The 14,583-nt window shown below is 47.6% G+C and overlaps 1 protein-coding gene and 1 long non-coding RNA gene across 6 annotated transcripts in view; one reads left to right on the forward strand and one right to left on the reverse strand.

The window, feature by feature from the left end:
- The window catches only part of LOC309326855, a 185,557-nt gene that overhangs the window by 156,809 nt on the left and 14,165 nt on the right, over positions 1–14,583 (reverse strand). The window lies entirely within an intron of this gene.
- The window catches only part of CHD3 (chromodomain helicase DNA binding protein 3), a 62,408-nt gene that overhangs the window by 36,152 nt on the left and 11,673 nt on the right, over positions 1–14,583 (forward strand). For all 5 annotated transcript variants that reach the window (XM_081835583.1, XM_081835582.1, XM_081835581.1 and 2 more), the window contains exons 15-29: positions 49–253; positions 557–690; positions 839–960; positions 3,590–3,763; positions 4,247–4,388; positions 4,626–4,757; positions 5,617–5,734; positions 6,801–6,925; positions 8,470–8,701; positions 9,136–9,302; positions 9,507–9,684; positions 10,299–10,364; positions 11,001–11,086; positions 11,850–11,983; positions 13,861–14,005. In XM_081835583.1, coding sequence (XP_081691709.1) covers positions 49–253; positions 557–690; positions 839–960; positions 3,590–3,763; positions 4,247–4,388; positions 4,626–4,757; positions 5,617–5,734; positions 6,801–6,925; positions 8,470–8,701; positions 9,136–9,302; positions 9,507–9,684; positions 10,299–10,364; positions 11,001–11,086; positions 11,850–11,983; positions 13,861–14,005 — 2,160 coding nt within the window. The remainder of the gene's footprint in view (positions 1–48; positions 254–556; positions 691–838; positions 961–3,589; positions 3,764–4,246; positions 4,389–4,625; positions 4,758–5,616; positions 5,735–6,800; positions 6,926–8,469; positions 8,702–9,135; positions 9,303–9,506; positions 9,685–10,298; positions 10,365–11,000; positions 11,087–11,849; positions 11,984–13,860; positions 14,006–14,583) is intronic.

Consider the following 14,583-nt stretch of genomic DNA (forward strand, 5'->3'; position numbering starts at 1 on the left):
TGATTTCATGCTCTTCCTCTTTTCTCTCCCCCCCCCCCGCTCCACCAGGGCCACACCAAAGGGCCTTTCCTGGTCAGTGCTCCGCTGTCCACCATCATCAACTGGGAACGAGAATTTCAGATGTGGGCACCCAATTTCTATGTGGTAACCTACACAGGGGATAAAGACAGCCGCTCCATCATCCGTGAGAATGAGTTTTCTTTTGAGGACAACGCCATGAAGGGTGGAAAGAAAGCCTTCAAAATGAAGGCAAGTGCAGTGAGGGTTTCCCCCCACCTTACAGCAACAGCAGCGCTGACTCTGCAGCTTCCCATGGGCCTCATATTGGTTGTGGTCAATATAATTTTGCTCTCCACCAAACTTTGATGCGGAAGGCAGCTTGTTAACCCCTTCGCTTTCAAGCCCCACAATGCTGCCTTGCCAGCTTGCCTTTCAAATGCACAAGAGCTCCAAACTCTTCCCCCACCAAGGAGAACCACATTCAGTGGTGCCATGGAGCAGATGGTGGCTATACGTTTTCCCACCTTCTGTATTTCTCCTTTTTGTTTTCAGAGAGAAGCTCAGGTGAAATTTCACGTCCTCCTTACCTCCTATGAGCTTGTCACCATTGACCAGGCTGCCTTGGCTTCCATCCGGTGGGCCTGTCTTGTTGTGGATGAAGCTCACCGACTCAAAAACAACCAGTCCAAGGTGAGGAGAGCTGTGTGGTGGTGAAGCCTGAGCTGGCTTGTCCTGGTTAAATGCCAGGATTTGGGACTCATCTGTGGTGGGTGAGGGTGTAGGAAGGTGGAGGGAGGGAAGAAGGGTGCTCTGATGCCTGTACTGCTCTTGCTTTCAGTTCTTCAGGGTGTTGAACGGTTATAAGATCGACCACAAACTGCTGCTCACTGGGACTCCTTTGCAAAACAACTTGGAGGAGCTGTTCCACCTGCTGAATTTCCTCACTCCTGAGAGATTCAAGTATGGCTAATTTTGTGCTTCCTTCCCCCTGTTAATCAGAGAGCTGGAGGGGCTTAATCTTAACTCCTCTCCTATCTGTCATTGACACACTGGTTTTTCATCTACCTTCAGACTGGGGTCCCTGTCCACAGTTTCCCTTCTCCTTTCCAGGTTTGCATCCACCAGTAACCTTTTCATCCAGTTCATAGCTAGCCTGAAAATAGGGTGGAGTTTCTACCTAATCTTCCACCCAACTGGAGCTTGGTAGAACAGAGGGGCTGAGTCCTTCCACTCTAATCACAGAAGGCCTTTGGATAAGTTCAGCCTTCATAAGCATGAGGAGGGCCTGGTGAGCCAGTTGACAGAAAAAGACTTGGCTGAATGTGAAAGGACAAACGAATAGCAGATCTCTAGATAACCACTTCTTAGTTGTCCTTCATGCCAGCATTATAAGACCTAGTGCCTAACAGCTGATCCCAAAATGTGGTGGGCCATCTGCCTCACAGCACAGCTCTGGTGTGAATGTTATACAGAAAGCGGTTTGGAAAACCCATAAAAGAGGAGCATTTGGGCATCTGAAAATGTATATCTGGAGAGATGGCTCCCTCTGCTGACCAGACATGCACACTGCTGGCAATCTGGCATCTTGGTCACTCCCAAGTGAAACTTAATGCGACTTCTGGTGGCCACAAGGGATTTCCGTTTGTCTGAAACAGATGTCTAGTGATGGGGGCGGGCTCCTCCCATCAGCACTGGAAGCTAGACTTGTAGAGGCTTCAAGCTCTTTCCAGGGTGGGTGGAGAGGGCCAGGTTACATTTTCACATTTTGGCCCTTTGTTAACTGAGGAACCCCAGCTGCTCTTGCCTCCCCAAGGTTTAACAAAACTAAAAGAGACGGCTTCTTTCTTACCTCTTTCACTGACTTTAGGGCTGGAAAGATTTTTATTTGGTTTGGTGGTGTCTTTTACACCGAGATTTGCAAAGGAACTACAAATCCTGCACGTCTGTGGATTTGTTATTTCTTTCCACCTTCCAACTAAAGATCCTGCCTTCACAGCCTTCAAATTTGACACCACATTAACACGACATAAATTATCCACTTTTATTTATTTATTTAATTTAAAATACGTTTAGTCACTTTTCTGGACAAGAGCCTTAGCATCAAAATTAAAACCTTAAAAATCAGTGCACAGTTTAAAACTTTAAATAATAATATAAAAACCTAATACAGTGGCACCTTGGTTTAAGAACAGCCCTGTTTATGAACAATTCAGTTTACAGACCCCGCAAAACCAGAAGTAGTGTCCCGGTTTGCCTCGATCTAAGAACGGAATCCGAATGGTGGAAGGGCACTGGCGGCGGGAGGCCACATTAGGGAAAGCACGCCTCTGTTTAAGAACGGTTTCAGTTTAAGAACGGACTTCCGGAATGGATTAAGTTCGTAAACCGAGGTACCACTGTGCTACAAGTCAGCACACTTGACAGGTTTCTACCTGTCATCCAAAATGAATACGATTTAGTCTAACTCACTTATCACCCAGGTAATTATTATCGTGCCTTAGAGAGCAGTTGTATACCACCCTTCATCTTCACATCTCAGGGTGGTTCACAAGCTAAAATATAAAAGCACAAAATACATGACAAAAGCAAGAACAGAAAACCCCAACCAATAACCCCCCTCCCCTCCCACAAACACATTTAAAAGGAGTATAGGATGTTAATCGACCCAAGGCCTTGTTGAAGAAGAACCTGGTGCCTAAAGGTGTATAATGAAGGCGTTAGCCAAATCTCCCTGGTTCCTCAATTCTGTTTGCCCAGCCAATTTCTCCCTAGAAAATCCACTTTGTATTGCTGTTTGTCTTGATTTAGTGCTAAAGAATGGGTTTTTTCCAGGGAATGTGGTGAGGTAAAGGCAAAACCACTTGGATCCATGCCTAGAAAGCAGAGGACAAGCAGAAAACTGCTTGGACCCATGCTTTCTAGGCACAGGAAATGTGGGCAAGCCGTCCCTGTCTGAAACCCTGGAGAGCCACTGCTGCCAGCCAGTGTAGACAGTACAGCATCTGTGTCTGCGCAGACGCGATTTTCGGCACTGCGGAAGCGAGTTTAGCGCAGCACGTGGGGACTCGCTGAGTGGGCGGCTCAGTTTGGGGGCGGCTCGTGGGCCAGTTAAACGACCTTCGTGGGCCGCTTGTGGCCCATTGCCTTAGGTTGCCTACCCCTGCAGTACTGTATGTGGCAGCTCCCTATATTATCTATGCTTCTATATACTGTATGCAATCACAAAATATTTTAGGGTGGGTCACAAAATTTAAATGAATAAAGAAAATGCAATTTAAAACCAATTTACTTTTTATGATCCTACCCCCACTCCACAAGCCATTGTTTTAAGGAAGCTGGGGGGGGGGCATGACTTGGTTAGAACTGGGGGGAGTTGAAGGATGGGGCTTTCGTTTCATTAAGGGTGCCCTCCCTTCGTTCGCCTGCCCTAATATGAGCACTAGGCTTGGGGGATCTTTGTGACAGATCCTCCTTCAGATACTTCCCCCAGCCCAAAATCCCTTCCTTTCCCTTGCTTGTGTGCAGCATTCTATTGGCCTGAAATATCCCCAGAGGTGTACACGTAACAGCTTCTGTCTTTTTCCCACAGCAACCTGGAAGGCTTCCTGGAGGAGTTTGCTGACATCTCCAAGGAGGACCAAATAAAAAAACTCCATGACCTCCTGGGACCCCATATGTTGCGCCGCCTCAAGGCTGACGTCTTCAAGAACATGCCGGCCAAGACAGAGCTCATTGTCCGGGTGGAGCTCAGCCCCATGCAGAAGTATGGGCAGGATTGGGGGAGGAGAGGCGGTATGGGGGACTGTCCTTTCCATGCAGAGTGCCAGGGTGGTGGCAGATATATGACCTGGACTCTAGTGGGGCGGGGGCACCGTGGTATGGATTTACAAGTGGCAGTGATGGCTCTTGGATCAGGGAGGGGAGACCCAGTGAAACAGAATTTGGGGGAGGGGGAGCTGGTCTGGCCAGGATGGAGGAGAGTCAATGTCCTTAGGTTTTCTGCAAGAATAGTTACAAAGCATGACTGAACCCAAGACTCTGGTCTCCTTTCCTCCAGATTGTTGGGAGGGCGAATGGGAAAAGACAACTCATTGAATGTTAAATGTACTGTATTTCTCTCCCTCCCTTTTTGGTAAAAATCTGGCAGATACTTCTGTACGTGGAGGGGTCATAGAGTCTCTCTCATGCTACTCTTTTTCTCCTCCTGCTGTTCCCATTATTCTCCCCCTGCCCCCCACCCAATCAGGAAATACTATAAATATATCTTGACCCGCAACTTTGAAGCTTTGAACTCCCGTGGTGGCGGTAACCAGGTGTCATTGCTCAACATAATGATGGACCTGAAGAAATGCTGCAACCACCCCTACCTCTTCCCTGTTGCTGCGATGGTATGTCTTGCATTGCCCAGCCGGCTGGCAGGGGCCTGTGCAGGGGCAGAGCAGCTCTCTCCAGCTGGAAGGAGTGGGCTCATGTTGTGGAGCAGGGGTAGGTTGCCTTTGGCAGGCAAACTGGCCCACCTCCTCAGTTTGCCTCTGGCCTTTGCCTAATCCCCTGACAGCAAAGAATAGACCCAGCCAGATGAAACCACCTGCATGAATGGCGACGGCTATGCTTTGTCTTGGCAGGAATCCCCCAAGTTGCCAAGCGGTGCCTATGAAGGGGGTGCTCTCATCAAGGCCTCTGGGAAACTGATGCTGTTGCAGAAGATGTTGCGGAAGCTAAAAGAGCAGGGCCACCGGGTGCTCATCTTCTCCCAGGTGAGAGTGGTTGGGGGGATATATGGGGCCTTGAGCACCTGGATGCTGGTTGTGTACAGTGTGGTGGACGGGATGGAGAAGAAAAAGATGTGAACAACTTGTTGTGTGTTTCTTCTCCTATGGTTACAGCATACAAATAATGTAATTTCATGACATAATTTTTTCCTAAATGTTATGGAGGTGTTGGGATGCTGTTTTCTGTGACATCATCTGTTCAGTAAGAACAAATTAGTCTCAAGTGCAGGCATGCAGTGTACAGCAAGAATGCTAGTGATGAATGAGAAGGCACTATCAATCTCATTTAGGAATAGGAATGCCCAGAGGTAAAAATGAGTTTTCCTCATTTTTCCAAGGTCTTCCTCCCTTCCCCCTCTTGTTTTTTTTTACAGTGGAAATTGGAAAGAAAAAGAAACCCCTCCAATGAAGTATTATCTCTTTTAGGATATTGCTCTTTAAGGCAGGGTTTTAAAATATTAGCTGTACAGTACTCTCTCAAAATTGTTTCCAGTAACTTTGTACAGTAATATACAGCACTAGGAAATTGCAGTCTCTGCATATACAGTAGATATGAACAACTCAATTCCAATTCTGTTAGGCTAAAGAAAGACATAGAAATAAGAAGTATACTGTTGCTTCTTGGGCTATGGAGGAGAATTTTTAGTATTATTTCTTTTTTTTCCTGGATCTTGTTTATAGTGGAGACTGTTTGTAAGTGGAGACTGTTTGTTTATAGTGGAGACAATTTTGCTTTCCACAGTGTTAGTGGTTTCTCCATCCCCCCACCCCCCCCCCCGTTTCCCCAACTGAGAATTTCCAGAAGTACTAGATCTCTCGTCTCATTTATGGGTATCTTTTCCAGATGACAAAAATGCTGGACCTACTTGAGGATTTCCTTGACTATGAAGGGTACAAGTATGAACGGATTGACGGGGGCATTACGGGGGCCCTGCGGCAAGAGGCAATTGATAGATTTAACGGCAAGTATGAAGGTTGTGAGCCTGATGTGTGAGGGTAGAAGGTGGGGCTTGGCCTTTATGTATCATTACAGTACCATGACCTCAATTGTCTATAGAAAGGAGCCTGCCAAGGATCTCGTTCAGGTGGAGGCTCTCTCTGGATTGGGACTAGAGTGGGTTGTAAGGATCTACATGCCACAAGAAGAACCCCATTAGATCAGACCTAAGGTATATCTATTTGAGGATCCTGTCTCCCACAGTGGTCAGCCAGCTGCTGATGGGGAACCTACAAGCTGGGCGTGAGGGTCAGTTGCAACTGTCTTGTTATGGTTAAGAAGTCAGTGCCAGAATCGGCATCCAAAACTTCAGCCTTTGTCAGTTGACGAAGGATAGGAGTTGCAGGTGTGCCAGTAGGCCAGAGCAACACTAGGGAATGTCCAGTAGAAGGAACAAAAAATCCTGAAACAGCAACTCCTCTTCATCCGTCTCTGTCTCTTGCTTGGTCACGAGACAGAACAGGGATGTAGTCTGCTAATCCAGACTAGACTGCAAAAGTTGGCTGTATGTTTTCTGCCTTTCCTGGGCAGCTGAAGGATCCAGCTCCTCAATATTGGATGGTGGACAATAATGGACATTCATGGTGAATCATAGAATTGGAAGGGACCCCCAAAGGTCATCTGGTCCAACCCCCTGCAATGAAGGAATCCAAACTAAAGCATCCATGCAGATGGCAGATGGCTATCCATGGCAGATGGCTATCCAAGGATGGAGAGTCCACAACCTCCTGAGGGAGTACATTCCACTGTCAAACAGCTCTAACTGTCAGAAAGTTATTCTTGATGTTTCGTTGGAATCTCTTGTAACTTGAAGGTTAAGCATGATGTTTTTGCATAGCTTGGAGCAGGCAGCCATCATTTTTACTCTGGAGTGACATGATATACTTGGGAATCTGCTCCCAAGCATGAAATATCTTGGGCGAAGGAGACCTAAGCCTGACTTCTGAGTTCAACTTTGTGTTCTGAATTCTGAGTCCAGTTCATATGTCTTACCTCCTGATTCACTCACTGAGGTCTTCATTCTTTTTCAGCCCCGGGAGCTCAGCAGTTCTGCTTCCTGCTCTCCACGCGGGCAGGTGGTTTGGGCATCAACTTGGCCACAGCTGACACGGTGATCATCTTTGATTCAGACTGGAACCCTCACAATGATATTCAGGTAGGCTCCTCTCCTCCCCTGATCACCCCCCTTCCTCCTTATGGACTTCTGTTTTTAAGGAGGTCGCTGGTGCTGTGATTTTTTTATTGTAATGCTCTGCATGTTTTAATAGACTATATATAAACTGTGTACGTGTATATATTATGTTTATTTTTATAATTGCTTTTTTCTATGTTTCTAGATGTTTCTAAGCATCTAAAACATGAGGGGGAAAGGTGGGATATAAAAATAATAATAATTCTGTAGATCCACCAGAGGTTGCACATAAGAACCACTTTGAGGGTGTGGTTGTTGTTTTTTACAATCAATATATTAATTTTATGAAGTAAATAATAAAATAAAAAAACCTTTCTGGATCAGACCAAAGGCTGATTTTATCTATCATCCCTTTTTCACCCATTAGCCAATCAGCGGTCAACGGGTTATAGACATTCCCACAATCCGACTGTGCAATCAAAATCCTTAGCATCCCAAGAAGCTTACTTTTCATTAACACAGAGATAATTTTTAGTCAAAGCTATTTTCTGGCCACAAAGATAAGCTTGGCCATGTACCAGCAAAGCCTGCTAAAATTTCTAGGCTAGAGTGAGGCTGATTTCAGCACTCCCACCCAAGGCATGGACAAATGGAATGAATAATGCAAAATCAGCAAATGCAAGGAAAGTAGTTTTCATCTACTTTATTCAGGTAAAAATTAGGCATTTTGAGATAACAACATGAGAGAGGCCTGTATTGCAATTGACCCTGAGCCCTTAGTACAGAGTGGATAGTTAAACCTTAGCATGGTATTTGCCAAGTGATGATGGTTCTTACTCATCTGACAAACCCTCCAAACATTTTTTGTTTTTGGGTCTGTGTTTCCTGGAGTGTGAGGTGTAGAGGTGACCCTCCCCTCCCTCATGCAGACCCAGAGCAGTCCCTCAGCAAAGGGGAGCTGTGGCCGGGTGCATTGGGGAGCCCAAGCTATGGCTTCTACCAAGCTGGCCCACAGTTACAGACCTATGTGCTCGCAGAGTGAAGACAAGGGAAGAAAATCTGATGGCAAATGCGGAGCAATGAGTTTTCCAACAGGCCTCTTTCATGTACAGGGTTAATTCTCTCTATTCCCCTTTCTCTGCATTTCCTCGCTTCCCTGCCTTCTCATGGTTTGGGTGCTATTGCAGGCCGCTTCTAGAACCAAAGTCACTAGAGGTCTCTGACATCATTGCAGATCAGCCAATGGCTAGGGACAAGTATACAGATGGGCAGCAGCCTGCTTTATCCTAAAATATCTTCAGATGTAACCATTGCTGCAAAGCAGTCCTGTTCTTCCCCCCTCCCTCCCTCCCTGTTTTTAGCACACATACTTCTGACCATAGCAGCTTACCAGATGTGGAGCATAAGAAGAGCCCAGATCAATTAGCTCAAAAGCCTATCTGGTTCAGCATCTTGGTTCCTATGGTGAGAAACCCAAAGCAGGACTTAAGGGCCATAATCCTCCCCAAGCCATTTCATCATTACCTGACTTTCTTGGGTTGTTTTTCACCCCCCCCCCCATTTTGCAGGCCTTCAGCAGAGCTCATCGCATTGGCCAGGCCAACAAGGTGATGATCTATCGCTTTGTGACACGGGCCTCTGTAGAGGAGCGTATTACGCAGGTGGCCAAGCGGAAGATGATGCTGACTCACCTGGTTGTCCGCCCAGGCCTGGGCTCCAAGTCGGGCAGCATGTCCAAGCAGGAGCTGGATGACATCCTCAAGTTTGGCACTGAGGAGCTCTTCAAGGACGAAAACGAGGGTGAGAGGATCGCTGCTGTGGGTGATGCATCAAGAGGCAGGCAGTTGTTTGCAATGTCCAAGGGTTATCCCAAGTAGAATTAATTGCAGTAGTCTAGCTTCATGCATATTAGGAGAGGAATAACAGTTGCACATTGGGAAGCTGAACAAAGGAGGCTATATTCTTTTAATCAGACAGAGCTGCTGAGCAGTGCGCTTGGCCTCTCCTGCCACCTGGTACACCAGCGGATCTTGCTGTGTCGAATGATGCAGGTACCTCTTGCTGCAACCATTGCAGGGTAAAGTGTACTGTGCAGAATCAGGGTTTGGGCTGAAGGTGAAATCCATTGATCATAAATTGCAGCGACCTTTGTGGTGAATTTGGCAGCAATCTCCCAGGTCTCAGCCTCAGTCTCCTACCCCTTGCCCCCTTTTCTTCTCCTCACCTCACTACAGGAGAGAACAAAGAGGAGGACAGCAGTGTCATCCACTATGACAACGAAGCCATTGCACGGCTGTTGGACCGTAACCAGGATGCCACCGATGATGCAGACGTCCAAAACATGAACGAGTACCTCAGCTCCTTCAAAGTGGCTCAGTACGTGGTTCGGGAGGAGGACAAGGTCAGTTGGACAAGGCAGCTGTGATATCATGGCTGATGGTTCAGTAGGCCACAAGGCTGTGCTCCAGGGCTTACAGATGAGAGCCTGAAGCCATGGAGCAATGGGTGCAGCGTGTGCGGCTCCACCAGGTCGCTTGCCAAGGGTGACTGTTTTTGTGCTAGCGTGTGCATCCCAGTGACTCCGACCTTCTCTTTGCTGCCTCAGATTGAAGAGATTGAGCGGGAGATCATCAAACAAGAGGAGAATGTGGACCCTGACTACTGGGAGAAGCTGTTGCGGCACCATTATGAGCAGCAGCAGGAGGACTTGGCTCGCAACCTAGGAAAAGGGAAGCGTGTGCGCAAACAGGTCAACTACAATGATGCGGCTCAAGAGGACCAAGGTCAGCATTTCGGGGTCCCCTTGCGAGGATAGGAGTGGCCACCTGGCACTCTATGGGCTACTGAACCTATCTCTGAACAAAATGGCCCCAGATTTTAGGGACCCTATCCTGACCTCTCCCCCCCCAACATTCTCTTGTAATTTGAAACCTGCAAATGCGGCGGGGGGGGGGGAGTGATTTTATGCATACTTGGAGTGGCTAGACCTCAGGAAGTATTCCTGATTGAGGTTGGGGGGGGGGGACAGAGCCAGAACTGCATCTCCTTTGCGTTGTGTAAGGTTTTACCGGATTCCATCTGCTGAAAGTGCGTGAGGACTGTGGTTTTTTTGGGGCAAGACATGGAGGTAGGACTGCTTCTCCCATCATGCAGTGGAAGGAAATCTAGACTAACATGCCCCCCTGAAAACCAACCTGGTCATATATTTGGTCACTGGTGTCTTAAGCGATTTTCAGCTTCCAAAAAAGGGGGTTGGTGTTTGTGTTCCAGCAACCTCCTCTCCAGCACTTTGCATGGAAGTGATCGTCTGGTGATGTGGGGTTTATGGGAGGGGGCAAGAAGCGCTGAAAAAGCAAGAACCTTGTACTGCTTGCAAACTGGCCTGATGCTGTTTCAGACAATCAGTCCGAGTACTCAGTGGGCTCTGAAGAGGAGGACGAAGACTTTGACGAAAGGCCAGAAGGTGAGGGCTTGTTTTTCCTTCCTCTCCTGCATGTGGTGTGCCCTGAAAGGAGCCTGAAGACTGTGTAATAGTCCAACTCTCGGCCCAGGGGAGGGATCCTCCCTCTTTCCATGCTCAATCCACAGCTTGTGAGCTCCTGCCAAGCAAAGAGAGGGAACAAATCTATATGGCTGGTTGGGAACAAAGGTTTGCTCTTGTGCAGCATTCCATCAGGGCTGTGAACTGTGTGTACATGCGCGTTTTTGTGTTACTGATTCTTGACCTACGCTGCCTTGTATTGCACCTAACAAACCCCGTGGGACTTGTTCTTTCCTGGTGGCCTGCCTTCCTCTGTGTGATGGGAGGTTGCTTTCTATCACGGCAGCCTGCTGCACATGTCTTTCTGGGATCTCGGCCAGCCAGCCCTCCCTCCCTCTTGGCATGCCAGGAGGAGGGCTGCATTCTCTTCCTGGCTTTCCCGGGCCAAATGAGTGTGTGGCCTTGGGCAGGCCAGCACAAGGGACTTTGGTGGGACCTGCTCCGTGTCCTGCCTGCCAAGCCAGGAGAGGCTTTCTGGGCACCTGGCCATGCCTCAGCAATACTAGAGCAGTGGAGGGATGTGATTGTAAGCCTCTGTCTCTCGCTCTGCGTGCCAAGGTCGCCGACAGTCCAGACGGCAGCTCCGGAACGAGAAGGACAAGCCTCTCCCCCCGCTTCTGGCACGAGTTGGTGGGAACATTGAGGTGAGAGGACGGCCTTGCAGGATGGCTTTTGAGTGGTGGGAGGGGAAACATGGATGGGACAGGTCCACTTCCCCAACAACCATTTGAACTGTGGAGTAGGAGGGAAAGGGGTACTGGACCGGAAAGGGGTACTGGAAAAGGAGCAGTGCTTTGGCTTAAAGGTAAAGGGACCCCTGACCATTAGGTCCAATCATGACTGACTCTGGGGTTGTGGCGCTCATCTCACTTTATTGGCCAAGGGAGCCGGCGTACAGCTTCTGGGTCATGTAGCCAGCATGACAGAGCCACTTCTGGCAAACCAGAGTAGCACACGGAAACGCCATTTACCTTCCCACTGGAGCAGTACCTATTTATCTACTTGCGCTTTGACGTGCTTTAGAACTGTTAGGTTGGCAGGAGCAGGGACCGAGCAACGGGAGGTCACCCTGTCATGGGGATTTGAACCGCTGACCCTAGGCTCTGTGGTTTAACCCACAGCGCCACCCGCGTCCCTCTGCTTTGGCTTAAGCGTTATTTATTTTTTATTTCATTAAATTTATGCACTGCTTGATTGTAAAAACAAACAAGCAAACAAACATCAAAGCGGTTTACAAAATCTATGTGTTGTGGTACAGCTTGAGTGGTGGGCAATTTGGCAAAGGTTACGCTCTGTGGGCAAGTGGCTAGTTTCCTAGGTTTCCTAGAAGAGTTAGGGGGACCCTAGCAGTAGCCATATTAGTGACGCTTTGGGGATGACCCTGGCTTTTGTGCCACCTTCCTTCAGGTGCTCGGGTTCAACACCCGCCAGCGAAAGGCCTTCCTGAATGCCGTCATGCGCTGGGGCATGCCTCCACAAGATGCCTTCACCTCCCAGTGGCTGGTCCGGGACTTGCGGGGCAAGACGGAGAAAGAATTTAAGTAGGTGTCTTGTGTGAGATTGGCGTCCTGCGACATTCCACTTCCCAGGGGGAAGAAGGGTTCATCCTGCCTCCTGATTAACAAGTTTTGAGGATCCTCCTGCAAAGCAGCTATAACCAGGGTTGTCTACACGTCACAGTCCTACTGTGCAAGCACAAACACACAGCATCTCAAGATACTTATTTTCATTAAAAGAAAAAAAGCAGACTCTTTCTAGACATTCTGGCCATAAAGATAAGCTTGGCTGCATACCAGCAATGCCTGCTAAAACCTCCAGAGCTCAAGGGAGGCCCATCTTCAGCACTCCCCCTGCTAGTATGAACAACTGGAACGTCTCATACAAAATAAGCAAATGCAAGGAAAGCAGTTTTCAGTCTAATTTGTTCAAGTGCCAGATTTGGCATTTTCAGGTATAGCCTGTACTGACCCTGTACCCTTGGAACAGGGTGGACAGATTAGCCCTAGGACGCTATTTGCCAAGTGATGGTGGTTCTTACTCATCTGACAAACCCTCCAAACCATTTTTGGGTCTGTGTTTCCTGGAGTGTGAGGGGTAGAGATGACCCTCCCCTCCCTCATGCAGACCCAGAGCAGTCCCTCAGCAAAGGGGGTCTGTGGCTGGGTGCATTGGAGAGCCCAAGCTCTGGCATCTACCAAGCTGACCCACAGTTACAGAGCTATGTGCTCACAGAGTGAAGACAAGGGAAGAAAATCTGATGGCAAATGTGTGGGTCTTTGTCACAGGTGGGGTGTTTGGGTGCAGGTCCACATTCAGTATTTCTATTCCTTTCTGTTTCCTCCTCTCCCTCTCATCTCATGGTTTGGGTGCTATTGTTTCTGGAAACAAAGTCACTAGAGGTCTGTGACATCACTGCAATCTAGTCACTGGTTAAGAGCTGGCTTTTGCAGATGGACAGCAGCCTATTTCAAAAGATGGTAAGGTGCCATCCACTGCCGCAAAGCAAGCTCCTCCTGCTTTAAACCCAAATAATTCTGTTCACAGCAGCTCACCAAATGCAGAGGATAAGAGGAAACCAGCTCAATCGGATCAAAGGTCCATATAGTCCAGCATCGCCCCCCCCCACAGTTGCCAGCCAGTTGCCCCAAGCGGGGGAAGTCTACAAGCAGGCCATGAGTGCAGTCACTCTCTCCTGCCCAGGATTGCCAGCAATGGGTATTGGAGGCAGGCTGCCTCTGATCCAGGAAGAAGCATACAGCTATTGATAACTGCCTTTAAAGTTGTCCAAATTGGCAGCCATTGGCACATTTTCTTTCTATAGGCACTTTGTGAAGGACTCGCCTTCCATTCATTTTCATTGGATAATCCCACTGATTATGGGGGTGAAGCAAAAGCGCTTCTCCATATATTGCATAATTTCATACAAATTTATCACCCCCTACTTGCTTTTTTTCGAAACTAAAAAGCCCCAGATGTTTGTAGAACCATAGAATGGGACCACAAGTGTCATCGTCCAACACCCTGCTATCACAGCTAAAAAAATCTATTTCAGATGGCCTTCTAACCTCCATTTTAAAATTTCCAATAAGGAGACTCCAGCACCTTCCCTGGTATTCCAGTCCACTGCCAAACAACTCCTACTATCAGGAAGTTCTTCCTAATATTTAGTCTGAATATCCTTTCTCATTTAAATCCATGGTTTGGGTCCTGCCCTCTGCAGCAGCAGAAAGCAAGTTTGCTCCATCTTCCATTTGACACCACTTCAGATATTTGTTTTATCTGTTGTAACCTTTCTTCATAGGGGAGTTGCTCTGTCCCCTGAGCATCCATGGGGAAATGTATCAGGATCTTAACTTTGGTGCTCCCCCCCCCCTTGCATAAATTCTCATTCAGCCTGTTGGATTTTATATTTCTTCAGGGCATACGTCTCACTATTCATGAGACACCTCTGCGAGCCTGGGGCTGACGGTTCTGAGACATTTGCCGATGGGGTGCCCAGGGAAGGTCTCTCGAGGCAGCAGGTCCTGACACGGATAGGTGTCATGTCTCTGGTGAAGAAAAAGGTAGGGAATCTCACCATCAAGGGTAGTAAAGGCAGGTGAGTAAAGGGAAATCAGCCAGTTCCCTTAAGAAAATATTATGCGTGGGCTTCTTTCCTCTAAAGGAAAAGGAAGTGTTCTTGAGTATCGTGGTTTTCTTGTTCACCATTAACCAGGTAAATTCCAACTTTCTTCTTTTTGCTTTAAATAACAAGCCAATATTTTAGCCATCCTCTCTCCACAATCCCCATAGCTCTGGTGCAAATAAGCCAGTGCAAATTCATCTCTAGCATAATATAGTTAATATTATGTGCATTGCAACCTTCAGTTTGAAGAACAGGATGCTTAAAAGACAATTCACTATTTTCTCCAAATTCTCTTCTTGAGAAATTCTAGTCCGTCTCTTATAAAAAGCATATGCTATTATTACCTTACCTCAAATATAGACTTCCCATTCAATAGCCTGGGAAGTAGTAGTACCCTTAAATGAAACCACTAAAAATAAAATTATTAAACTCCAGGAGTGGCCAAGGGTAGAGGAAGAGGAAATTAGAGAGATAGTTAAAAATCTCAAATCGGGGAAATCTCCTGGGCCAGACGGT

Source organism: Podarcis erhardii (genome assembly GCF_964252035.2).
Source record: "Podarcis erhardii genome assembly, chromosome: 13".
In the NCBI taxonomy this organism is placed as follows: domain Eukaryota; kingdom Metazoa; phylum Chordata; class Lepidosauria; order Squamata; family Lacertidae; genus Podarcis; species Podarcis erhardii.